The sequence below is a fragment of the Cuculus canorus genome, chromosome 15 (genome assembly GCF_017976375.1).
Source record: "Cuculus canorus isolate bCucCan1 chromosome 15, bCucCan1.pri, whole genome shotgun sequence".
Taxonomy (NCBI): domain Eukaryota; kingdom Metazoa; phylum Chordata; class Aves; order Cuculiformes; family Cuculidae; genus Cuculus; species Cuculus canorus.
The window spans coordinates 1,327,187-1,354,755 of record NC_071415.1 but is presented as its reverse complement, the minus strand read 5'-3'; the positions used below and the strand labels follow the sequence as shown (position 1 = coordinate 1,354,755).

At 44.5% G+C, this 27,569-nt stretch overlaps 1 protein-coding gene across 3 annotated transcripts in view; it reads left to right on the top strand.

The window, feature by feature from the left end:
- The window catches only part of CLUAP1 (clusterin associated protein 1), a 61,561-nt gene that overhangs the window by 19,165 nt on the left and 14,827 nt on the right, over nt 1–27,569 (top strand). For 2 of the 3 annotated variants that reach the window (XM_054081026.1, XM_009570980.2), the window contains exons 6-9: nt 53–136; nt 1,358–1,491; nt 2,680–2,821; nt 20,336–20,408. In XM_054081026.1, the coding sequence (XP_053937001.1) occupies nt 53–136; nt 1,358–1,491; nt 2,680–2,821; nt 20,336–20,408 (433 nt within the window). The remainder of the gene's footprint in view (nt 1–52; nt 137–1,357; nt 1,492–2,679; nt 2,822–20,335; nt 20,409–27,569) is intronic. The other variant, XM_054081027.1, reaches the window with a different exon arrangement.

Below are 27,569 nucleotides of genomic sequence, written 5' to 3'. Positions count from 1 at the left end.
ATGTTAGTTCCTTTGTGGTGTTTAAACATACTGGTGTATTTTTATTTCATAGGAGGCAAGAGCAGAATCTATTGCCAGACCTTTGGAGATAAATGAGGCTGAGAAGGTGATGAAAATTGCCGTTGACTGTGTTCTGGTAAGCAAAATGATATTTATTTAATTGCAAAATTATCATCCCTCTCCTGCAAGAAGAAATGGCTCTTTTTAGTAACAGTTCAGGGCTAAGAGCGCCAAAGCACGTATCACCTTCGTCTGGTGGGGCCAAACAGTGCTGCATCTGATTAGTTAGTAGCTAATGATGAACTTCATTTAATGGTTAATGCAGACTTTGGTCCTTTGGTAATGTCAGATGTGTGAACAGAAGTTCTGCAAGGCAGAGGCCAGTCTGTGATGACTCTCTGTGTCATGATGAATGCGGTCACTGATGATCCTCATGGTTTATTTGGGAAATCCGTTGTGTTCAAAGTGAAGAAACATGTTAATTGAAACCAATAGCTTTCCTGGCAGAGTGAAGGAGGTGTCTGGACAGCGATGGTTGTGAGCTGTCAGTCAGAAATCACAGCCTGCAGCAGAACGGGTAAGTGGTATTAGCAGCGCTTCTTACAAGAACATGTTAAGACCTGCTCTGCTTTCACTGTTGCACTGTGTAACTGTGGTGGTTTGATATCCAGAAGCATTCTTCTAGTTGATGCATCAAAAAAACTGCACTTGGCCTCCCTTGCTTGGGACAAAAACCCTCAGCATTTTATTCATTCCCTGCCTCTGTTAGGAGCTCAGGAGTCATTCCAGAAGCTTTTCAGGAAGGTTAAAAATTGCCTCAATCAGTACAGAGATCTACATCCCCCCTACATTGTCTAAGCCATGTAAGCTTTGCAGAGTAAGGGCTGCAAGAGGTGTCCTTGGTAACTCAAAAGGTCCTGGTTCCTCTGGAGTTGCGGAGTTGGGTTCTGGAAGCAGGGTGGCTGAGCTGGCCAAGGGGTGAGAAGAACTGGCACTGTGCTAATTAGTGCCACACCAGTACATTGTTATGGTCTTGTGTCTAAGGAGCTTTTGTCTGTCCCAGTCTTGGCAACAGTGTTCTTGCTCCAGTGCTTGGTTTCCTGTGTTTCAGAACCATAAGCTGCACTCAACAGCCACTGTGCTAGTGTGTTAATTAACTTACAGTAATCACTAGGATTTACTTAACTGCAAAGTGCATCCAGTCCAGTTGTGTAACTGCAAGGAGTGGAGTTCCAGATTTAAATAGCCAATGTATAATCAATAGATACTCCTGGAGATCTTTCCATGTGTTTCTGCTCTCACTCACCGTCTGTATGAGTACCAGCTGCTGGCATGGTTCACTCTCCTTCTCTTTTAGGAGGAAGTTCAAAAGACTAAAGACATGTTGAATAATGTGGCTTTGGATGAAGCGAATTTGGAAGCCAAGATTGAAAAACGAAAATTGGAGCTGGAAAGAAGCCAGAAGAGGCTACAGACTCTGCAAAGTGTTCGGTAAAGATTACCAACTCATTATCTACTGCATAAATGAATGTTAGCATAAATGATGGACCTGTGCATTGTTAGTGCCTAGAGCAGTGAGGAGTGAGGTCTGTAACGAGATCGAGGGGATGGCCTGTGGAAGAGAGGCCTCTTCTCTAGAAGTGCCCAGGCCAGATTGTTATTGTTCAACTTTCAATTACTGTGTGTTTAAAATCTGAATTTCAGAGATGTTAAAGGTGGCCAGGATATTATTTATTGGGATTGCTTAATTGCTGCTTGAGCTGTCCAAAATGATCAGGTAGCACATCTGTGTTTTCCTTTGTCATTGAACATAGATGGTGTCAGGTAGTTCTTCAGATGGCAACTGGTGCAAACATTCCCTTTGTTCGTAGAGGCTCTGAGCATTGTTAGCCACCAATAAAAGAGGTTTGTTATGCATCCATTGGTAGGACCTGTTCCTCTAGGCAGTGATACAGTCTGCCATAAAATCAAGATGCTCAGTGTCACAGTTTGGGTTGATTTCTTGCCATTAATAAACTGCAGGTTTGTACACTCTGCAAAATCATGCTTTATTTGTAAAACCATATGGAAAAAAGAAGGAAATTTTAGAAAAATGAGTGGTGGAAGGAATGACGTTGATTCACATTCACATTTGAGTCAGTATACTTTGGAGGCAAGGCAGTGGGGAGACGGGAAACATCAAGCAGCAGTAGTGTTCTTTGGGGCACAATGGTTGGCTCTGTAGTATAAGGACATCATCACTTACTGTTGTCAAGTCTGGTGGTGCTCGTAATGACACAGTGCAGTTTTGTAGCAAGTAATTCTCCAGCAAAGTAGGTGATTTACCAGCCGTACTACAAGCTAGGATCTTGGAGCCATGGAACAGCAGGGTAGTGAACTTAGGTTTGTCTGCTGAAGGAGTCAAAAGGCCTTTCTGCCTGCTTGGGAGGGGATGGTAGTGGTTACACAATAACCTTTCCTTTGCTCTACATCATCCTTGCAGGGTAATTTAGTGACAGGGGGTTTTTTTGTCTTATACTTTTTAGACTTTGAAGTAGTGTGGAACCTTAAAATCAGAAGGTCTGTTTAGATTAGTTTAGCAAATGTAGAAAGGAATCCACACACCCAAAAATGCTTATTTTAGAATTCTGCCTATACGGGTCAATATTTCACTGAGCAGTTTGTGCTTGTTCTCTCCAGTCCTGCTTTTATGGATGAGTATGAGAAGATTGAGGAGCAACTGCAGAAACAGTACAGTAGTTATCTAGAAAAATTCCGTAATCTGACCTACCTGGAGCAGCTCCTGGAGGATCATCATAGGACGGAGCAAGAGATGTTTGAGGTAAGGCAGCTTAGAAATGCTCAGCAGGACTGGATATCCTCTAGTTTTTGGCCTTGTAACAGAAAATGTTTTAATACCCCTTCAACAAAGCAACAAGTTAATAGTTGTGGAGCCAGCTCTGAGCGACTGGCAGTTGACTGACAATCCAGTAAGAGTGACTGCTCTTGAACACGCATGGTAACACAGCTTTATTTTTTCAGTTATTGAAGTGGAACCAGTGTAATGATGCCCTATTCCAGACTCTGACTTCCCTGGCTCATTTTCAGTTGACGCTTTTTGTTCATGAACGAATCTTACAGGATTTCTGATATTCCTTTTCCTACAAACAATGAACCAATGTATATGCTAAGAGTTATAATGTGCTTATTTTGATCCTCAGTGTAAGGGTTTCTCAGCACAAGGCTCTTCAATTTCCTCACTCTAGTCCTCTAATAGAACAGGGCAAAGAGGATCAGTGAGAAGACAGAATGTGCTGGAATCCTTGCTCACACAGACTTCAGTTTTGTTTGGCAGAAGTTCTATTTTCTGTCAACTTGCGGAAATGCATCAGTTCAGTGCAATTCTCTGTTTTGTATCCTGCTGGATAATCCATGTCTGTATCTAATCTCACTTTCTCTCGGGTGTTTATTGGACTGCAGCACTTTCATCCAGCCTTTCATCCAGCTTCCTGTAGCTTCATGTCTTACTTGTTGGTTTTTCGTCCTTTTCACAGTCATTACCCAGAGTATCTTCTGTCCTTCACTGAAAACAGGTTTCGGTGAATGATAGAATCATAGAATCGCAGCGTGGTTTGGGTTGGAAGGGACCTTAAAGCCCATCTAGTTCCAACCCTTGCCACGGGCAGGGACACCTCTCACTGGATCAGGGGCTCAAAGCTCCATCTGACCTGGCCTTGCACCCCTCCAGGAATGGGGCAGCCACGACTTCTCTGGACAAGTTGGGCCAGGGCCTCCCCACCCTCATCAACAAGAATTTCTCCCTAATGTCTGATCTAGATCTTCCCCCTTCCAATTTAAAGCCATTCCCCCTTGTCCTGTCACTACATATCCTTGTAAAAAGCCCCTCCTCAGCTTTCTTGTATCCCCTTTCAGTACTGGAAGCTGCTGTAAAGTCTCCCCTGAGCCTTCTCTTTTCCAGCATGGATCTCCCCTTGGGCCTTAATAATTTGCAGGTGCATTGTACATTGAGTTAACCAATGCTTCCTCTTTCTGAATCATCCTATCTTTCCTATGCAGATCATGTTTTATTTCATCAACATAACTTACTCTTGTTCCTGGCAGAAACATGGAAGAGCTGTGCATCATATTCCTTCTCTCTGCCTGTGACTAAAGTGATCTGACCCCAAATTTGTCAGCCTTCTCCTTTTGAAGTATTCATAGTTGTGTTAAGTAAAATAGTGGTGTGTGCTTAGGCAGCAAATAAGGTGCAGTAACGTTATAGTCCCTCTTCTCCTGTGAGCTGTCTCTGTTGCATCAGTGTGATCTTTTCAGAAAACCTTCTCATTCTATTGAACTGATTGTGCCGCAAAGCCTCCCCTTTGCTCGCCCACGCCTTGTTTCTGCACGTCTGAGCCACACTACAAGTAAAAGGAGCTTCATGTCCAGGCTTCAGGCCGTTCTGCAGCCTACACAAAGCATGGTACTTCCCATCACCCCTTGGACACAGGACAAGATGTGCTGTATTCTGTTGAGAAGGCGTAAATATTTTGCCGTATTGTTTGCTTGAGGGTTAAATAATTTTTCAAATGCCTATGTTTTAAAATACAACTTGTTAATCATTGTGAACCAATTCCTCATTCAGCTCCCTTTTTATAAGTGCTATCTCTGTAGATGTTATTTCTTACACTTCCAATCTGTAGTCAGATTGGTGTTTCCATGTGTCGTGTTTTAGAATGTTCTAGTACTTCCCCATATCTTTGGCCAAAAAAAATCCTCAGTTAAATCGTAATCTTGAAAGGAAGCCTGAAATCTGATTTTTCCCTTCTGTTCAGATGCTATTCAGGCTTAATATCAAAAACAGAAATGTTTTGAACTGAGCTAACTGAAACTGTTTATAAATTCATGCACAGGAGTCAGTAATTAGCTGGCGTGCGGCTCTTCAGGGGATTTTTGTTAAAAGATAATAAGACAAAGAAAAAGCCTTTGTCATTCAGGGCTCTGCCCGTGCTTAGAATATGTTGAGCACTTTTTATTTCCCTTTTTCTCCTTCTTTCTGTGAGACACCTGGAAGTCTACCCATATGGTTTGGCCTTTCGTTTCCTAGGATGAGCAGGTGACAATGCATTGGTGTTGTGCAGAATTAAAAGGTAGAAAAGCTTCTGACAAGAAGATGTGGGGTTTTTTTCTGTGCGCTTCTATCACTTGCTATGTGCAGGGTGCGTTAGCAGCCATCAGAGCTGGAAACGATTCTAAGATGCATTTTATACTAAAAGCAGAATACCATCAGACCTTCTGCATCCAGAATGTGTTCTTGCTTTGCCTGATGGTCTGTGCGTGGACAGATTGGTGACCTCAAGTGTTCGAGTTTCTTGTGCTGCGCCCTGATTCTGTTAAATATGTTGTGATAGCCTAAACCAGCACAAAGTTTACCTGTCACATCTGGTCCAATAGCTTGAGCGTAACCATGGAAGTACCTTGGGATCATTTCATTTCATTTCCTGTGTGTTAGTCTGTAAATCTTTTTGCTAGTGAGTGTTTCGGGAGACCAAAAATAACAAAAAGTGGGGAGAAAAGGTATATTTGATAGTTGTTCTTCAGAACTGGAGAGAGAAGCATAGGGATCAAGAACAGAAAACTGGAATAGCTAATAATACTTAGGATATTTGAAGGATGAGACTCCAACTGTCTCTTTGTGGGCAGCAATCCAGTGACTCCATGACTGCCTCGTTGTAGAAGCTGTGGCTTTGATAGCAAAGAAAGCCATGCGTGCGTCTCTTTCACAGCCAGATTCTCAGGAGTGCAGGAGTCCAAACGATTGTTTGAAGTCATTACGAAAAGGCAGTGCTCAAAATCAGGCTCCAGGACTTGGTGAGTGAAAGAGGATGAAGAATCCAGGTCTTCACTGAACTGAGACACTTGCTGGTCCACTCCTGTTTCCAAACCAGTGTCTCTGTCAAACATTCAAGGTCAGGTTGGATGGAACTCTGAGCAACCTGATATGGTTAAAGATGTCCCTGCTTCTGCACGGGATTTGAACTGAATGACCTGTAGGGGTCCCTTCCAAACCAAAGCACTCTATGATTCTGTTTCTTATTTTAAAAAGATGATGCTCTGCTTAATCTTTTTCAGTCTCTTGCCAACTGAGGACACCAGGACATTTCTTGCATTTCTTCTGTCAGTCTTGATCTGCTCTTCAGGTGCTGCTTCATCACCTCTAGGTGCTTCATCAAGCAGAACTTTGCGTTGCTTATTACATGCTTAAAAAAGACCTGTTTGTTCTAAAACGATGCTGTATATTGCCCTCAAGTTTATCATCTCTTGCCATTTCCAGAAACAACAGAGAAAAAAGTGACAGGAGAATAACATCTAATCCATTTTAATGCATGCTCTCTCCAGCTGTCAGAAAATACTGACAATTATGTTGATTTTTTTTTCCCGACCCTGATTTTTTTATTCTACCAAACAAATCTTAATTATCTTCTGCAGTACAAGTTAGAGTCAAGTCTTTTATCATCACTGTGTATTTTGTTAAATAGCTTGCCAAGAAAAAGCGACAGCGATGTAATTGCATTAATCCAGCACTCGCTGTGCTGAGGACTAATTCCTGGACCCCTTTCCTTGCCTGGGCACTTTTTTCGGTAGGCATCTTTGTTCTGATTGAGAGGCTGTTGCTGAATAACAAGACTAATCTCTCGTGCACTTAGACTCGGAGCTGTTTCAGTGCCCTGCTGACGTTGCACAGCTAATGACCTGGGCTAGAGTGCATTTCCTAATTAGAAAAGTGATTTCAAGATTGTACCCAAGCACACGATTTTAATTAAGTGACATTGAGCAGTTGAAGCCCTCCAGACTGCAGCGCTGGCTGTTGGTGTAGGGGATTTTGGCTTGTTCTTCCGTGTGGTAGGTGTACAGTCGCACGGAGAGGAGTGCTCTGTGACTCTGTGCTCAATCTTGAATTGAGCTGTCTGTTCTTTTTGCCTCCCGCTGTCCGTAATAATACGGTGATTGGAGAGCAATCGGCAGGACTCTCCTGCCAGGCACTGGACTGAGAAATCTCTTTCTGTGATAAAAGGAGTTTAAAGGCTCGGTGTTGAGTTAGAACCGAATGAATTGCTAAAAGTGAACAGTTAATTGATGCTGAAATTACCGACCACAGAGCACCTGCCCCTCTGATGTGGAAGCCCTCCAAAATGTATGAAAAATATGAAATTCTTTGTCTGTTATCAACTTTCATTTGTGGAGTTGTTGCAAGTCCTCACGTGACTTTTCCTTTGAATGAGTTTCTCACACTGCTTGACAAACTGTCATGCACTACTTATGACTGGATCTGAGGAATTTAAATCAGGGTCTTTTGTCTTTGCAGTTTCCTTAGCCTTTTTTTCATTTTCAGCCACCTCTTTTATTCTGTTTCTGTTCTGCTGCTCATGGAATTAATCCATCTCCTTGCATTTCTGTGCAGAAGCAGGGATTTATGTGCCATTTCTCCTCAAAGATTTGTTCTTATTTTTCTCCTTTGTACAAAGATTCAGCACACTGCATTAATTTTTATTCTGTTTTTAAGATGAAATCGTTTCTGATGTTTAGACATGAAAGCTGTTAGAGCTTTGGCTGTTCTAGAAATCAAAGTTTCAGGGGGGTTCAGATTTAGAGGCTGAAATTTTCTATGAGCTATAAATGAATGCCACTCATTTAAAGGACAACACAGACTAACACAGTTAAAAGAGGCATTTTTGAAACCAGCTTGTGTAATGCCAGAATAACTTGGCAATATCCTTTAGCATCTGCCTTTTCTCTAGACAGAATATATTTATTCTTTCTTGTGCTTCTCAGAGGACATCCCTGAAGTACTTTCATCTTCAGCTCCCTTCTCCTTTGGTATTTTAAGGCTGCTTTTATGCTGGTGCTGTGAAATCTTGACTAAGAAATACCATGAAGTGGTGGACACACAGAAGAGGATGTTCTAAACCCCTTGGTTATTATCTTTGGTTTGGGATTGCTTAAGCCATTTCTCTTTTCATCACTGTGACGCTGCTATCAGTAAGCGATCCGTTGTGGTTAATCAAGGAAAAGCCAGATAAATGTGCTGTATTGTAGCTTGTCCTTTAGAATCATAGAATTACTTGGTTGGAAAAGACCTTTGAGATTGAGTCCACCTGTCCCTGTCTGCTACTAAACCAGATCTCCGAGCATTTCACTTGCCCATCTTTTAAATCCCTCCAGGGATGGGGACTCCCTCACTGCCCTGGGCAGTGGTTCCAGTGCTTGAGAACCCTTTCGGTGAAGAAATTTTTCCTAATGTCTAATCTAAACTTCCCCTGGTGCAACTTGAGGCCATTTCCTCTCATCCTATCAAACTTCTGCAACTCACTCTCCCCAAATAAAATCCCCTCTTCATTAAATTAATGTTTCTTGTCAGAGTTCTGTACCTGAAGCAGATGCTTTCTTCTGAATATGGACATAATTGGGATAGCTGAGTTCTGAAGAATTTCTTCACTATGAGAGTGGTGAGGCCCTGGCCCAGGTTGCCCAGGGAAGTTGTGGCTGCCCCATCCCTGGAGGTGTTCAAGGCCAGGTTGGATGGGCCTTGGGCAGCCTGATCCAGTGGGAGGTGTCCCTGCCCATGGCAGGAGGTGGGACTGGATGGGCTTTAAGGTCCCCTTCCAACCCAAACTACTCTATGATCATGTGGAGAAGAGAATTATTGAAACAAGAGAAGAGGGTTGTGTAAGGTGAAGCCTGATGTCATAGCAGAATATTGGTTGCCCAGTGAGCATTGCCTACTCGTTTTGTATTAGAGGATCATAGCCTGATGCACAGAAACAGTTCTCGAAAGACAGCTTGCTGTTCCCTTTCAAAAGAGATCTTTATTTTGTTTCATTCAGCATCTTTATTTTCTTCTTTTCTACTCCACCACACCAAGATATTTAAACATAGTTTTATCCCCATCTTCTAGGCTAGTGGTTAGAGCCCTGCTCTGGTGAGTGGGAACTAGGAGTGCAAATGTTTGTCAGGCTGGAGAAATGTCAAACCCAGGTGCCTAAATTCTGCACAAGGGCTCTGGCCAAGGCTGCTAGAGAGGGGCTGCTGGTGCTGCCTCTTAATCTGGAACTTGACTGGTGGGAAATAAGAAATAAATTGAAGTGTGTGTCAGCCACTTGGAGAAGAGATTCTCTGCTGTAAGAAACATGAGCTTTATTGGAGCTAATTGATCTCAAGGTAGAAGGCAGCAGATTCCATTATCAATTCCTGGAATCCTCAGGTTCACCAAGAACAACTACTCTTTAACGTATGCAGCTTATCCTTGAAAGATTAATTTAATCCTTGAAAGAGTGAATAATACTGACTCCCCTTTGAACACTTGAGGGTTTGTGCTACCTGTGACACAGGGAGAAGATAATCCTGATGTTAAATTATAGCAGTGATGTGACAGCGACTGCTTTGGAGTGGAGAACGAGGCACAGCTGTGACTACAAACTTCCAATCAATATTAATTTGGCTGGTAATTTCTTCAGGCACTGCAAACTGACCTGGGTTTTTTTACAGAATTGTACAGTAATTCAAATAAATCACGTATCCAACCAATATTGCTGGTAAGCTCAGTACAATACAAATGTAATACATGAAGGCAGTGCTCGGTGAGCTCTTAGTGGGTCTTTACAGTTCAAAAGTGAGTAAGAAAATGGGAGAGGGGTTATTATGGTAAACTTGCATTATATCAAATGGTGAATGCATTGGATTCACAGGATAACGTCCTTCGTCACATTATTTTGGGCAGCAGTGAATTTCTGAGCATTCGTGCTGGCTGGAAGCTTCTTGTATGAAAGCATTTCAACTGGAAAATCCTGGGCAGAAAATGTTAGTCTGGGTCTTTTTTTTTTTCTTCCTTTTTTTTTTTTTTCTTAGTTCACTTTGGACTGTTATATATGCCAGGGGATGATTTAAAGGCTTGTGACCTCAAACAGCCTCATGTTGCAGTCTGTGTCAGTGCCTTACCAGTCCTTTTGTCTTCTGTGTCTGGGCCAGTTCTGTTCAATATCTCTACCCGTGATCTGGCTGAGGGGATTGAGGGCTCCCTCAGTGAGTTTGCAGATGATGCCAAATTGTGCAGGAGTGTTGGTCTGCTGGAGAGTGGGAGTCAGATTTGGTGTTTCACTCAGATAAGTGCTCTTCTGTCAGCTGGAATGACCAATGCTCTTCTGCCCCATTTACTGAAGTAGCTTTACTGTAGCTGTTACTGTACTCTTAGTGAACAGTTCTTCTACAAGAAGCAGCAAAATACCAGGTCAGCCAGGTTGAACACAGGAAAAGGATAACCAAGAAAAAAGCAAGTCATGTTCTAATGTAGCACAGGACTTGCTGTTTTCCAGTAGAATTTGTTTCTAGATGGATACATCAGGGACAGGTACTGGCTAGCTGGGACACAAGACGTTCAAGATAAAGAACTTTCTCAGAAGGACAATAAATCAAATGAATAGTTTATAATAATAACACTACAGCAGAAACGAATACGCATCCCCTTCCACACTGGTGGTGCCAGCGTTGTGGTAACAGTTGGTGAGGATCAGTTAAGTACATAAAATATAGAATAGCTTGATTGGAAAAGACCTTTGAGATCATTGAGTCCAACCATCCCTGTCCACCACTGAACCAGATCCCTGAGCGCCTCATCTGCCCGTCTGTTAAACCCCTTCCGGGATGGGGACTCCACCACTGCCCTGGGCAGATTCTGCCAGTGCCCAAGAACCCTTTTGGTCAAGAAATGTTTCCTGATCTCCAATCTAAAACTCCCCTGGCACAACTTGAGGCCATTTCTGCTCTGTCACTTGTGAGAAAAAAAACAGCACCCACCTCACCAAAACCTCCTCCTGGGAGCTGCGGAGAGTGGTGAGGTCTCCCCTCAGCCTCCTCTTCTCTAGACTAAACAGCCCCAGGTCCCTCAACCACCTCTCATAAGGCTTGTTCTCCAGCCCCTTCACCATCTCCTTTGCCCTTCTCAAGTATGCTTTATATGTGTTTCAGTAGAAACGAGTACTATTAATGACTATTAATTATGGGACACAGTGTCTGTTTCAGCTCATGAAAGTGAGGAAGAGATGGGAATAATGAGAATAAGGAGGAGACAGATGGTCTTCTAATAGGAGCTGGTGGGTTTCAGTTCATTTAACGTGTGCTAATCCACTGGAAGGATGACCTCTGAAATCCTTAAATCACCAGTGTAATGGCTTTCAGATGCTTCTCAGGCCAGAATAGTAAAGAGGTATGAATGTCTGTAAAAGCTAAGTATTTCTTAGTATGAACCTTGATGAGGGATCCAGACAAACTGCTGGAACAGGTTCATGTTTTCTTTTCTGGTGCAGAACCCTGGGTTTGGAGCAGCAGCTCCTTTGCTTTAGACCACATTCTCCAAAGCACTGCACTTGATTTAATACTGGGGGGCTAGGGAGGTTCCTGCTCCTGCATCCATCGCAGGAGACCATCCATCGCTCTATTGCAGTGATAGCACCTCATAATTACTGAGATGGCATCTTCAGCCAAAGAAAAATGACTTTTAACTGCAAAATCTCTCTCTGTGCCAGAAGGCCGGGGTCCTGCATTATTGCTGGCTCTGAGCGGCTGGAAGCCAGCTCCCCTGTGGTTCTGCACGATTTGCCTAGTGTGACATTTTCAGATTTAGAAGCTTTTATAGGAGAACGAATGTCCCAGTCAAATGGCTACAGACAGGAGGTAGGAAACCAAAGGACCCTGCTGGTAACACTGCCAGCTGTGACTTTTGGTTTTGCTTTTTACTGAAGCGAGATGATCTGCTAACAATAAACCTTTAAAAGTTCAAGGTTGAAATGAATATTAGCTTGTGCAGCGTGATCTGAAGTGTTTTATAGGTCAGCAGTTTGTCCTCTGATCCTTAAACATACTCTCTCAAAGGGCTCATCACCCGTCACAAGGCAATGATCAGCACATTCTGGCCACTCCTTTGCAGAGGGAGCAGCCCCTTCTCTTCACCTCCCAGCCTGTCCTTTCTGAGTGCCTATGTCCATCCACTGCAACCCTCCAAACATGGAAAGTGTCTTACTGTATCTCTGTAATCTTGGTGGGATCACATCTACTCCCCTATGCACCCTCTAATCCCTCCTATTTGTTTCCTGTGATGGTGTGTTCTCATGCGAAGACACTGGAGATGGGCTCTCACTTGTGGTGCCTTCACAAGGAACGTACCAGAGCCTCCCTGCTGCTGTTCACAGTGCCCCCACTTCTTACGTTGTCATCATCATCATTCCCTGACAGACCAAGTTTGAAGCCCTCCCCACAGACTGTCTGTACAGATTCTTCTGCCTCCCTTTTTCAGGTGGATCTTACTCTTTCCCATCGTCTTCATTCCTCAACAGGGTGAAAGGTAAAAACCATATAGCTTTGCAGTTGGTTTTAGTCAAGTATAACTGTAGCCATGTTCCAGTTCAAATCAGAAGGACATCGAGGGCTGGAGCACATCCAGAGGAGGGCAGCGGGGCTGGTGTAGGGGCTGGAGAACAAACCTTATGAGAGGTGGCTGGGGGACCTGAGGCTCTTAAGCCTGGAGAAGAAGAAGCTGAGGGGAGAACTTATCACTGTCTACAACTGCCTGAAAGGAAGTTGGGTGGGTGCTGTTTTGTTCTCCCAAGTGACAAGTGATAGGACGAGATGAAATGGCCTCAAGTTGCACCAGGGGAAGTTTAGATTAGACATCAGGAACTATTTCTTCACCAAAAGGGGTCTCAAGCACTGGCAGAGGCTGCCCAGGGCTCCATCCCTGGAGGGGTTTAACAGACGGGTTAATGAGGTGCTCAGGGATCTGGTTCAGTAGTGGACAGGTACAGTTGGACTTGATGATCTCAAAGGTCTCTTCCAACCACGCGATTCTATGATAAAACTGGACATGACTTTAGGGTGAGGTATTTAACAGCAGTCCAGCAGGGTGCGAAGCATCATTTTCCGTTCTCAAAAAGCAGCTCCAAGTAGGTTGGCACCGTGTGCTATCATGAACTTCAACTCTGCAGCCTCCATGTTGTGTTCACGAACTTGTCTGTTGTACCTAGGAGGCTTCCTTTGATTAAGAGTACTGTCACAATCTCTGTTCAGGTGCCGCACGGTTCCTCCTCATCCTGATATCTCACTCCTGCTGAATGAGTGGCAATGCTCTATTATGAAAAACAAATCCCATTGTGTGCGTGTAGCAAGAGCCAATCTCAGCTGCTTTGTTCTGTTACAAAGCAAAAATCAGCTACTGGGATTAATGGGCAACGTGGGGAGGGAGCAGTTCAATCCATCCTTGCACTGGTGCACTTCAAATGTAGTGAAGAGTGGTAGGGTTACCACTACTCCCTAGCAAGTCACTTGGGAAAAAACAGGAGGCAATAATGTTTTCCCTTACTAAGCTCGAAGGGTTAAACATAGAGAGAGATGTCTAGGGAGATTGTCGGGTTTGGGGGATGTCTGAGAACAGAAGAAATAGCTTAGGCAAATAGTGAAGTGTTAGCATCCAGGACAGAAACACATCAACAAGCTCCTGTTGTTGTCCTGTTCTTTCACACTTACCCCCTTCCTATTTTCCCCATTCCTTTTCTCTCTCCAGACCAAGTTGTCTGCCAGCTTGCTTCAGGGCAGAAATGCTTTGTATTCAAAATCCCGCTTGTGTTTCCTCCACAACTTTTCCAACAGAACTTGGAGGCTAACTTTAAAAAATTTATTTTAAATTATCAAATACTGCATTGTTTTTATTCTTTCTGGTTTTGAGCCTATTGAGACCAGCTGCTCTGCAGTCTGCAGGGGTATGGAGTTTTCTTTAATGTTGGGATTTCAGCAACTTGATTTTATTGTTTAAAACCACACTCAGCAGCATTCGGTGTTTCATAAAGGACTGGCAGTCAAGAAATCACGTGGCTTGTTCAAATTCTGTACCACTTGCCCTAAGGCACACACTGAGCCGGGGCAGAGCCAGCTGTGGCTGGGTCTGCTGCTGGAGGGTGCTCACCCGGGTGGGATATTGGCCTCTGCCTAAAAACCAACATCCCAATGAGTGCCTCCACCCCGGACCCTGCACACAGTTGTGTGTAGTTTGCATGTAGCTGTAATTGCATGCTGATTGCTAATCCTTCTCTTAAAGAAATTAAATGACAAAGCATTTCTCAGGCTCTGCTTCTGTGTAGCCGTCTGTGAAAGGATTTCCAAAGCCAACTCCTGTTCCTGTGGCTGTAGGAGCTCACAGTTGACTTTTTGCTTGTCTGTAGAGCAATAAGGTCAGATTATATTAAAACTTTCTGCCAAAGAGCCGTGTGATTTGTGTCATTGCTGTTTTCCAGTGACTTTTACAGTCAGATATGAGATATAAAGCTGTCTGCTTTGCCAGTTACAGACCAAGATACGGAATATCTGTATAGAGTTCGTTCAAACTCACTGTAGAAATAATATACAGCTGTCTTGAAGTCATGCATTCTTGAGGCAGGTAACGTTCTTGTTGACTTGAATAGAAAATGAGTGTGGAAGAGCAGGGTTGATTGTAAACATAGGTGAAACATATTTGTTTTAAAAGCCTTTCTTTGCCCTAGTATCTCTGCAAGGGACATACCTGTTGCTGCTGACTTTATAGAGACCATTTATTTATGTGCCACAAGATAAGGTGTCTGCTGAGGAAAACTGGTGACATAGCTGGTGACTAAAACGAACCAAACCCTGGTGCTAAAAGAAGTGGAGGAGTTACTAGGGATAAAAAGAAGTTAGGGCTTGATACAAGGAAACTTTTTCACAGCTTGGTCAGTCAGGTGTCAAACCAGTTGCCAAGATAGCTTGATCAGTCTCTCTCCTTGAAGGCTTTAAGACCCAGCCGGATCAAGCCCTGAGCACAGTGGTCTGATTCCATTGCTCACCCTGCTTCAAGCAGGAGATTGGACTGGGGACTCTTGGAAGTTGCTTGGAGCTGGGCTTGTTCTGCAGGTCTAAGTGTTAGCAGCAAAGCTGCTGCCTGTTTAATTAGGTAGCCTGCTCCAATTTTGCAGTGATTGATTTGATTGCTCAATAAAGGGCAGATCTACACCGAGAAAAGGCTGCATAACACATGAAATGCAGGAGGAAAAGTTCCATCTCAGCAGAGATCTGTCTGCCTCTAAAGAAGGATTCTTGGGGCAGTAATCTCTAATGTCCTGCAAGGCCCGGGAGCCCCCTCTGACTTGGCAGGCTGGCTCTGGTTTTGTGTTAATTTGATTCCACAGTGTGTGCTGCCACCTAATTTGGGCAAGGTTCACTTGTAGAATAAGATCAGCGTTTTGTCCTTGTTTGTTGACTGAGGAGACTGAACAGGGCGCCGCAGTGTTGGTTCCTGCTCCTCTGGTGGCCCCATGCCCCCAGAGCTTGCCCTGCAAGGTCAGGGCCACATCTCTTGTTTCATGGGGCTGCCATTCTGTGCAGAAATGGTGGCTATGGGCTTGTGCAGAGCGCTGGTCTGTTATATGATGTTATGTATGGCATAGGTCCATCACGGCTGTGGCTTCCCTCCCTGGTCACAATCCAGAAGCCCTGGGTGACACAGAAGTGACCGGCCTAAACCAGGGAACCAGCTCCGCTCAGCATCCTCTCATTTTTGATGAACTGATCTAAATCACATCTGTTAGGATGGTGTGAAGTGTAGGGAGTGGTGTCTGCAGTGCAGGTGGAAGCCAATCAGGCCACAAAATGCAGCATGATGATTGCAGACATTAAAAGCAACAGGGAGGAGGAGAAAGAGAAGCTGAAACTGCCGTGGACTCAGCTTTTTAACAGCTGTAATTTTTTATAATGCAAAATCTTAAACCAATAAAGCTTGTGTAATTCTTTCACTATTTTAATAGATGAAAGATTTCTCTGCAGATTCTTTTAAGTGACTAAAAAATTAGATGCTAAATTCCATTTCCTGTCTAGATCATGGCATGTCTGCCATCACTTCTGCCCCCTCCTTTGAACACCTTAATTGTTAAGGACTGTAAATAGCACTTAAGGATGCTGTCCTGGTTCCAGCTGTTTTGATGGTTGGACTTGATGATCTTAGAGGTCATTTGCAACCTTAACTTTCCATGGGCTGCCCTTTTGGAACAGGTTTGTTGCTGCAGTTTTTGGTAAGCGTTTTGCAGGGTGTAGCCCAGCAGCACTGCTCCAGCGAGGGGAGTGGTGGGCTGCCGGTGAGAGGGACGGTGTTGTACAGCCTCAGCAGCTCCCTTGGGCTGGCAGCGGCGTTTGACCGACCGTGCATCATACTATTGAGAAACCTAAAACGGTAGAATATCAGTGTTTTTCCTACACGTTGACTCTGCTTGCTGTGAGGTCAGCAGAGCTGCTGGCAGCAGCTAGAGGAAGGGGGAAGAATTAGCTCATCTTTATGGCTCAACCGTGTTATTAGACCTCATTTCTCTTGTGTTTAAAGTCCATAAGCCAGCACTGAAGCTGAAACAAACAGTACCCCGTCTTCTTACCGCTGCTGTTCTTCCTGCAGCTGTAGCACCCCCTCCTCTGCTGTGCCAGTCCAAAATTGGCATAGCCGTGTGCTGAACTGCAGTGCAGAATTTGCCTGGCTTAATTTTAGTTTGATGGCTCAGTTTTCACCAGGTTTCACCAGCAGGAGGGTGATGAAGCGAGTGGCCCTTGCAGGGGAGGGTGACTGCTTATTTGAGTTGCCAGCTTCAGCCGTCTTAACATGGGCCTGCAGTTATTATGAGGCAATTATTATATCACTATTTCAGGGTGAAATAAGTAAGGCAATTATTATATCACTATTTCACTATTTATTTATTATAAAAATGCTTTTTGAGTTTATCGGTTTGGGAAATATCCTTTTCTTTTCGTCTTCCCCGTGGATTTTCTTTGCCAAACGCGCTGTGTGGGCTGCAGCAGCCAACGGGGTTGAGATTCAGGTGGCTGATTGATCCCTGGCTTGCTCCATTTGTCCCAAGGATGTAGCAATGAGGAGGCTGCATTGGGAACGTTTGCTGGGGCAGGGCAAGAGTTTAAGTTACTGACTGGAAGAAACCAGATAGGGAGGAAGAGATGAAGAAAGTAGATAGTAACTGTGAGGCTCAGTTAGAAACTGTTGGGACCCGCTGTTGCAGAGGGGTGTCTTGGACTGGGCATGTGCTGCTAAGACTGAAGGAGACACTGTTAGCTGAAAACCTCTGGAAATTTTGCCTCACGTCCACATTCATTTTGACTTCCATCAGTCTTCACAAAGGCTTTGCTAACGCTATGGAAACAGTTAGTGGTCACTGTGGTGGTTGCCCTTCTCAGCGGGACTGCGCTGTGCAGGTTTGCAGGTGGCGTGCGGATGTGCTGCTGCTACACAGCGCTCACTTATGTCGTGGGTCAGGAGGAGGTGGGTAACCTTTATTAGCCCACTTATCATACCCGCACCGTCCACAGCATCCCTGCATCTTCCCTTTCCTTTAATCGTTGCTCACACTCTTGTCCTCACTGCTCATTTGTTCCTTACAGAAGGAATTAATAAAGAACAGTTTCCTAAATAGGGTATTTAAAATGTTCTGAATCTACGTGAAAAAAGTTGTAAAAATAGACTTGTGGCTTTTCCTTCCTTGTTCTTGCAGATGGAATTAGCTTCTCCCTGCAGAATATATCCATCACCTCAGAGATTTGAGCAGTTCATATTGTTGCAAGTTGCTGCTGGAATGTCTTGCTCAGCACGAGTTTGCATCATGACCTTTCTGCTTTATAGCCCTGAAAGCTGTTGTGCCTGCTGTGTTATTTCTGTTATTTATGTTGCTTTCTGTACATTTTGCAGTGGTATTTCTTCACTCCCAAGCAATCATTAGCAGTCTCCCTACCTTCTGTGGGGCCATTGTCTCTCTTAGCACCGCAAACACTTGGCATAGTCATCCAAAGCAGATTTGTGGTTGAGAATTTATTCCCTTTTTTGCTTTGAGAGAGGCTCTGACCTAGGTTTCTTACCAGATACAGGTGCTTTACACCAATTCCCCTTAACACCTGTAAGAATCCTCTCTGCAAGCTTTGCCAGCATGAATTTCAGCTCCTGAGATGCAGATGTTTATGCCAAGTTGTGATGCATCATGCAAGCCAGTCCCTAGGCTGCTGTTTCCAGTTCCTTCCCTATGTGCTGGGTGGGACTTGGTGGTTTGCTGCTGCCTGTAGCCTCGGGGGAGGAGATTTTCCTTCCTCTGCTGCACACTGTTGCCATCAGCATGGATACACATTTCCACTTGGAAATGTAATAAGATTGCCCACCGTTCAGCCGTTTCCAAATGCTCTTCTTACTTTCTTCCCTCTGTCCCGAGTCCATGTTTCCACAAACGCACTGTCAGTGTGCAGATTTGACCATGTTAAAGCAATTGGTGTTTTTAATTATATGCATATTTTGCAGAGAAAAATCAAAGACTGAGAAAACTCTTAGTTCAATTCACAGTTAATGAGCTTTCCCATCTACTTGTCATGCTTGAGTGGAACTGAACAGACTAAAATTAGCAAAATTCATGGCTAAATCCTCCTATCAGTTGTTTGCCACCTATTTAGTATTGAAGGTTCTATCTGAACCTGATTGTATGCATTCATCTCTTACCTCTTTAATCATGTTTCATTTGCTGTTCACCATTAAAATTACCCAAATTTAAACTAGATGTCATCAAAAATAATTTTTCTGTCTGATGCTGCCATTGAAATAGTGAACTTCAGTTTCTGCTGTTCCGTCTCTTGGTGTCTTAGCTAGATTTTAGTCCTAACTAGATGGAGAACTACATGAATTCAGCAGTACATCAACTGCTTTGTGGTGTTCAGCAATCGAACAGTCCCGCTAGTCTCCCGGATCTGTGATGCCCTGTGCATGCAGGCATCCTCAAAGATTAAAATCACTCTCATCACTTACTGTCTGCAGAGCCAGCCATGTTGTCTCTCATCCATACACTGGAATGAGAACCGCTCCTTTGCCACCAGCCTGCTTCTTTCTTCTGAGCTGTCACATTTCTTACTTGACTGTGATATACTTAGGTCCTTGTGGGCCACCTTGTAACAGTTTCTGAAATTGGTGGCCTCGTTTGAATGGGTGAGACTTGTGATACTCTCCTCCTCAGCACAGCAAGCACTCTTCTACCTGCCTTCTTCCGTTTGCTCTTAACGGCGTTTGGCATAACTTTATCAGTGCAAAGCCTGTTGTGACAGGATGAGGAGTAATGGTTTTAATGACAGGTGCTGGGCTCTTCTCCTAAGTAACAAGTGATGGAACAAGAGGAGATGGCCTCAAGTTGCACCAGGGGAGGTTTAGATTGGACATTAGGAAAAATTTCTTTACTGAAAGAGTGATGAAACCCTGGCTGAGGCTGCCCAGGCCAGTGGTGGAGTCCCCATCCCTGGAGAGGTTTAGCAAACATGTCAACGTGGCACTTCAGGACATGGTTTAGCAGCCACGGTGGAGTTGGGCTGATGGTTGAACTGCATGAGCTTAGAGGGCTTTTCTAACCATAATGATTCTATGATTATATAAACTAAGGGAGGAGAGATTTAGACTGGATATAAGGAAGACATTTTTTACAGTGGGGGTGGTGAAACGCTGGCCCAGATTGCCCAGGGAGGGAGTGGAGGCCACCCTCTCTGGAAACATTCAAGGTGAGGTTGGATGGGGTTCTGAGCAACCTGATGTCCCTGCTCCTGCAGTAGGGTTGGACTGGATGACCTGTAACGGTCCCTTTCTACAATTCTATGACAGTAGTGTTTCTCAGGGTATTTTTGTCTACCAACGTGCTCTATTCAAAAGAAGAAAATCCATAAACCACCTTGTGCAGCCTCACTGTTGTAGTTCTCCTTGGTACCCCAATACAATAGAACAGTGTGTGGCTGTACTTCTCCAGCTTTTTTATAGGGCTTTTTGCTACAATTTTGTTTGCATGCATGGAAATGGGTGACTTTATTCTGTTTTGGTGTGTGTATTATGAAGCTGGAGCCATTTCACAAAGCACTTCTGGTGTTTAATGGATGCAAACGGCTACCAAACACTATTTTCCAAAGCCCCTTCCATTCTGTAACAGCAGTAATTTTCTGTGGCATGAAGACAAGTGAACTCATTTCTGATGTAAGTGAGGTTTCAGCCACTGGGAGTCCTACATCGACTTTCAGGGTGCTGTTTTACCTGGGTACATGCTTTACGTCCTGACCCTCTTGGGCAAAGTCACCAGGAGCTCTCATGCTTCCATTAGGACCATTTTTCCATCAAATATTTTTAATGCTGAAGTTTTCTGTTTTTCTTCTACCTGTGAGTGCCTTTAACTACTGTGGTAGGAACATCGAATTAGCGGACTGGGCAGCGTGGCAGCTTTTCTAATTCAGTTGTTCTCTCCTCTTACAGGAAGCAGCAAACATGCTGCGTCTGACCCAGAACAGGCTGAAAGAAGAAGAGCAGCGCCTGCTTAGGAGTGAAAGTAAGTGGGATTTCTTCACCACTTGTGTTAGCGGAAAAATCGTTACGTGCTGGTTACTTTCTGTGTAAACATCCAGTTATAAGCAGAGAGAACATGGGATGGACGGCAGAATCAACAGGCTGTACTAGAAAAAGTGAAATGAAAACTTTAAAAGGACAGCAGTGGAAAAGGGAACCTGACTTGTATGAAATACACCTCTGCCTTGTAAATTGTACCTGTAGTTCTGAGGGACGGAAAGGGTTGCCATTGGATATGTGTACAACAGCAACAAGCAGATGAATTTAGGCTTCATGTTGCTGTTATCCAAGCCCCTACACAGCTCTTGTTACAGATTATAGAATCGTAGAATCATGGTATGGTTTGGTTTGGAAGGGGACCTTAAAGCCCATCCAGTTCCACCCCCTGTCATGGGCAGGGACACCTCCCACTGGATCAGGGGCTCCAAGCCCCATCCAACCTGGCCTGGAACACCTCCAGGGATGGGGCAGCCACCACTGCTCTGGGCAACGTGTTCCAAGGCCTCTCCACCCTCATCGTGAAGAATTTATTCCTAATGTCTAATCTAGATCTCCCCTCTTCCTATTTAAAGCCATTCCCCCTCATCCTATCCCTCCAGGCCCTTGTAAAAAGTCCCTCCCCAGGAAGGACCTTTTTTTCTTGGAGCCCCTTTCAGCACTGGAAGCTGCTCTAAGGTCTCCCTGCAGCCTTCTCTTCTCCAGGCTGAACAACCCCAACTCTCTCAGCCTGTCCCCATAGCAGAGGTGCTCCAGCCCTGGCTGAACTTTGTGGCTTCCTCTGGACATGTTCCAGCAGTTCCACATCCTTCTTCTGTTGGGGATTCCAGAACTGGACACAGGATTCCAGGTGGAGTCTCACAAGAGAATTGCTGATGAAAGATTGTTTGGTGACCAGCTTGGTTAGAGAATTCTACACAGCTGAATGCTTGTGTGTGAGTGAGTGAGGCCACTGATTTGTGAGGGTGCCTGACTGCCTCGAATTACACAAGTGCTGGCGTGCATCAGGAAACCAGGTAGTAATTCCTGTCCTCAGCAGTTGTCCTGCCAAATGGCATGGCATGGGGTTCTGTGTTCAGACTAGTTCTTCATGAGGTGTCTACCTGACCAGAACTCTCACAGATTAAATACTCAGTTTGTAATCCTCTTTAATATCAGTAATCTTCAAGTGAGATCCACGTTTGCCTGCTTGCGTTTGCGTGATTTTTGTGTACCTGTAAAATGTGAATGCAATTAAAATTTGGAGGTTTTCTTTTTCTCTAACCTTCGCTTAATTAATCAGAATTCTAAGTAGGGATGAGAAGAGAATAATAGCCTCTTGAGATTCTGCAGAAAGCTAACAACCCAGATTTTGCTCCTTTTGAGCCAAGCATCAGCAAGAACTTCCTCATTAATTACCCCTGTGAATTTAATATTGCAATATGTGCGCTTTATATGGTAGTGGGAGAAAGCAGAAGGGAAGTTGATTCTCAGGATCAGAGGGAGAGTTCATGAAAGATGAAAGTGAGTAAGGGCATAAAAGTTGTGCTTCACAGTTTGTTTGCTGGCAGAGAGTTTTAGAGCAAGCTCATGAAAGAGGAAATGTACTCATCTGGTTGTGGCAGTGCAGTAAAAAGGGGAGTTTTAGCTGAAATATAGGATTTTTAATACAAATTACAAGAATGTGGAATAGCTCCAAGGATTTACTTGAGTGAAAAAGGCCAGGTCCTGCTGTCTGACAGTTTCTAGGGCAAATCAGTTTAAGAGAAGAACATCTGCCTTCAGTAATTCACAGTGTGAAGTACAATGTGAAAAATTGCTGCTCTGTTTTTCTCTTGTCTGTAGAAAACTGTTCAGTTATTTTGCATCTCTGGAATAACACAAACCTTGTCTTTTAGCAAGTGCTTTACTGCCACCTAACAGCATATGATTACGACTTCTAATGACCTAAAAATATTACCATAATACATCTTTAGTCAAGTACTTAATTGTCATAATTAGTATTTATTCTAGTAGTAAAAGCACCAGGATCCTGGTTTTCAGTGCTGGCTCATTTATTGACTGTCCCATCACCTTGGAAAATCGAATCATCTTTGTCAACCGTAGTCTTTCTCTGTTTGCACACATTGTGAGGGTCTGTGGAGCTGCAGAGGTGTAACGGAGAAGGTAAATCATAGAATCGCAGCATGGTTTGGGTCAGAAGGGACATTAAAGCCCATCCAGTTCCACCCCTGCTATGGGCAGGGACACCTCCCACTGGACCAGGTTGCTCAAAGCCCCATCCAACCCGGCCTTGAACACCTCCAGAGATGGGGCAGCCACCACTGCTCTGGGCAACATGTTCCAGGGCCTCCCCATCTTCATCATGAAGAATTTCTTCCTAATGTCTAATAACCATTCTCCCTTATCCCTTCACTCCAGGCCCTTGGAAAAAGCTCCTTCGCAGCTTTCCTGGAGCCCTTTTCAGCACTGGAAGCTGCTCTAAGGTTTCCCTGCAGCCTTCTCTTCTCCAGGCTGAACAACCCCAATTCTCTCAGCCTGTCCTCATAGCAGAGTTGCTCCAGCCCTCTGATCACCTTCGTAGCCTCCTCTGGACATGTTCCAACAGTTTCACATCCTTCTTCTGTTGGGGCTTCCAGAACTGGACACAGGACTCCATGTCGGGTCTCATGAGGGCAGAGTAGAGGGGCAGAATCCCCTCCCTCGCCCTGCTGGCCATGCTTCTTTTGATGCAGCCCAGGAATCTGACTCTCAGGGCCTGGGAAACTGCCCAGCTACAAGCATGGAGCACAGCTGCATTACTTTGTGCTGTAAGGTTAATTTATTGAATGTCATTAAGCTCTCTGAGCCCACAATTTGCTGACATATAATGATCAAGAACCAGGCTGTGCTTTCCCCTTAGACCAGACCCTGCTCTCCTCTCATTATCAATTAAATGATGCCCTGTATGCAATTCAAAACCAAGGGATTTGCCTTGGTCAGAGAATGCGGAGGTTGGTGTCTTAAACAGTGCGGCAACCTGGTAGGGGATTGTTTCCAGGATGGTTACATACATCCTAGCATCCCAGTTACAATAGAAATTTGTATTTTGCCCAAGAGGAAGCAAAGAAACAGCAGCAAAATCGGTGCAGCATCACTGAACAGCTTTGCCTGCCCAAACCGCCCAAAGGTTAACAGTGAGAGTCACACTCGAAATAGGAAACCCAATAAGAGTTGGTGTTTCTGCCCTTGAGGCCTCCCAAAAGCCCTTGGTCTGGCAGTTGGTGATTTTATCAACAGTTCTGTAAGCATGGCGTGGATTGTGGGGAAATGGTGAAAAGTGCTACAGGCACGAGCATTTCAGCCTTCTTAAACCTGTATTTGGGGCTTCCACATGCTTTATCCTCCTCCTGCGATCTGCTGTGTCCAGTTAATGAGACAGGCACAAGGAACATTATAGCAGGGCTTGTCTTCACCATCAGAAACCTCTATCTAAAGTAGATTTGGAAGAAAAAAAATACTTGCTTATTCCACTTGCATTTTTGAGTAGTGCCCCACCCACAAAGCAAAGTGCTTTTATCCTAACTTGTCTTCCATCTTTATTGTCTCAAAAAATGTAGGATTTGGTAGTCTGGGCCTTCAGCCCAGCACATGCATTGTCCCTGCTTGCAGGACTGTTAAAGTAGACCCTGCTCTGACTTAATCTTGTTCATGCAATGGGTTTGGAGATGAAGTGATTGCCTTTTCCCCTCACAGCTGCGCTCAGTGGAAGGCTTGTCAGGCTGGCCTGTGCCTCCCAGTATAGAATCATGGAATGGTTCAGATTGGAAGGGACCTCAGAGCCCATCCAGTTCCACCCGTGAATGTTTCCGTGGCAGGGAAACTTCCTACTGGATTGAGGGCTCCAAACCCCATCCAACATGGCCTTGAACCCCTCCAGGGATGGGGCAGCCACCACTGCTCTGGGCATCCTGGGCCAGGGCCTCCCACAGGAGAACATTTATTCCTAAAATATCATCTCAATCTCCTCTCTTTCAGCTTAAAACCATTCCCCTTCATCTTATCCCTGCATGCCCTGATCAAGAGCCCCTCCTCAGCTTTCCTGCAGACCCTTTCAGCACTGGAAGCTGCTCTAACATCTCCTCTTCTCTGAAGACACATTGGCTGAATCTGGAAGATCCCCGTGAGCTTGATTTGAACAGACTCCTTGCTTTCCTACACAAAGGGGTAGCTCGGGGCCAGTGCCTCCTGCAAAGGAAAGGGAAGGTTCTCTAACTCTTATTATACTTTGCCCCTGAGAACTGCAAAATGCATAATGAGGCTCTTCTAACAGCCCAGGCTGGCATCTGGTGATAAATTTGTTATCATCAGTTTATAAAAGTCAGCATTCATTCAGCCCTGCAAGCACTCCTACCTTTGCGTACTTCTATAATTGCCTGGATCTGTTATTGCCTGGATCCTTTGACCTTATCTCCTGCTAATTTGGTAGGAAAGGTTGCAAATTAAGAGTTCATTTCTTTGCAGCAGAGGTCGCAGCAATTCTGGGCAGCTCCACGCTGAACTAACATTGGAGAAACCTATATCACATCTGTTATAAAGAAGAGCTGTGAAATGTGGCTTGAGTTGTGCAGGTCTGTGTTAAGACTAGAGAAAGCCAACGTGGGGAAGAGCAGCTGGGAAGCTGCCTGGCAAAAAGGCCCTTGGGGTGTTGATCAACAGTGACTGAACACAAGCCAGCAGTGGCCCAGGTGGCCAAGAAGGCCAACAGCATCCTGGCTTGGATCAGCCATGGGGTGGCCACCAAGAATAAGGAAGAGATCGTCCCCATGGACAATTATTTTTTGACAGTCAAGCAAAATGTGCGTAGCTCGATCATCTTGCTCAGTTAAACAGAGCAAATAGGTCACAGAATCTGAATCACAGAATCACTAGGTTGGAAAAGACCAGCTGGATCATCGAGTCCAACCATTCCTATCAACCACTAATCCATGTCCAGAAGTATCTCATCCACTCATCTTTTAAATACCTCCAGGGATGGTGACTCCACCACCTCCCTGGGCAGCCTGTTCCAGTGCCCAATGACCCTTTCTGTGAAAAATTTTTTTCTGATGTCCAGCCTGAACCTGCCCTGGCGGAGCTTGAGGCCATTCGCCCTTGTCCTGTCCCCTGTCACAGGAGAAGAGCCCAGCTCCCTCCGCTCTACAGCCTCCTTTCAGGCAGTTGTAGAGTGCAATAAGGTCTCCCCTCAGCCTCCTCTTCTCCAGGCTAAACAACCCCAGCTCCCTCAGCCTCTCCTTGTAGGACTTGTTCTCCAGTCCCCTCACCAGCTTTGTTGCTCTTCTCTGGACACACTCCAGAGCCTCAACATCCTTCTTGGAGTGAAGGGCCCAGAACTGAACACAGGATTCAAGGTGCAGTCTCACCAGTGCTGTTGTGCTTCAGATAGCAAATCACACAAGGCTGTTTGGTGCTGCACTGAACATCTTGTACCCTTTCTACCTCAGAACCGATGCTTTAAAAGCTGACAGCAGATAAGCAAAAAGCCCCACTGCAGCAACTGTGGCAGTTGAAGTGTAGCAGTGAGTCACTGGGTAATACCCGCAGTGGTGAGATGCCCGGCTGATGCTGCCAATGCTTGGCACTGTCACCAGCAGGACGCTCAGACCATCCATCTTCTTGTAACAGACACTTGGAAGTTGTCCACAATAGTCTTGTGTTCTGCTTGTTAAATAATTGCCAATTCATGCTCTAATTGGGGAGTATTTAGATGGATCCTTGGCTTTTAAAATCATTAGAAATAGTTATGGTCACCGAATGTGACCTCTCTCTCTAAAACGGGCCAAAAAATATCTGAACTACTTATCCCTGTGCCAGGACTGCAAATCCCAGTTCAACTGGCATCTGTTAACTGGAATTATTTTTAATCATTTCAAGTGACAGAGGCCTCGCTCTTCCCTGGGCGATGGTTCATCATCCATACTGTTAAAGCCAGGAGTTTGGATGCTGTAGCAATGCGTGGATCATTTTAATGACCGAGCGAGGTAAGAAAGTGCACATAGAGCTCTGCAGCCTCCTGGGTGGTGTTTGTTGGTACAACACTGCCCAGTTTTAGTATGTGATGGTCTGACCATCCAGGCTTCCTGTTGGAGATGGTAGGAGCCACAGGTGTCTGGACCTTGATCCAAGGTCTCAGGACTACGATGGACTTCTCTCAGAGATCAGGTGAAGGATCCGTTTTATACCATGGGCAAAGAATGTTCTCTGCTGGACTTTATAGATCTTCCTGTTCAAATTGCAAAGCTGTAGAGCTGTAAGTACTCAGGCTGGTGTGTGCAACCACTGTCTCAGAGCCTGATGAGACCCAGGGATGGGTTTAGTAGAACTGAGACTTTCAAGTGACAACTGAACTTCTCTTTCTCTTTGGTTGCATCAAAATCCCAGTCCATCACCCCTTTTTTTCCCTGCTCTGCACTTTCGTGCTGTTTATTAAGTGGGTATTTCATGCTGTGTATTAACTGTCAGTTGCCTGCTTGATTTTCTCATGATGTTTTTTTCACCAAACTCAACATCCTGCTGAATCCAGTAATTGCTGCATAGCCAGCGTTTCCGAAGCAGTGATTTTTATTATGGAATTGAACATGCTCAGCACACTCACATCTAATTCTAAAGCATATCAATGAACGATGTCCTTTCTGCTCATTATCTTCACCACAGGACCTTCTTATTTTACAGTTGGATACATTTGCTTGAATATTTATGCAAACTAACAAATCTGCAATAAAATCACTGGGAAGTTATTAAATCATGCTGCTTTTTCTTCAAGTGTTGCAAATTACCAAAATTTAAATCATTTATATATAGTATTATCAGTCCAGGTATCTTTTTCTGGAACCAGTAGGTGCGCTTGGAACAAATAACACCTTTTCTGAGAGTGGTGTTTGTCAGTGGTAACCAGGATGTACTTTTTGTGGCTGGACTGATGTAAATGAAACTCACTCAATTGACTGCAACCCACCTTGGTGAAATGGAAATGGTGAAACTTAAGGCAAGTGAGGTTTAAAATCCCAAACTTCTCTCTCAAGTCGTCTGGTGTGCTGCCAGTATTCTCTGTGCAGCAGAGTAAATCACGGCAGTGGGGAAATGGGCCGAACATAGTTTACAGGGTTGTTCTTTTGATGACTTTTCATAG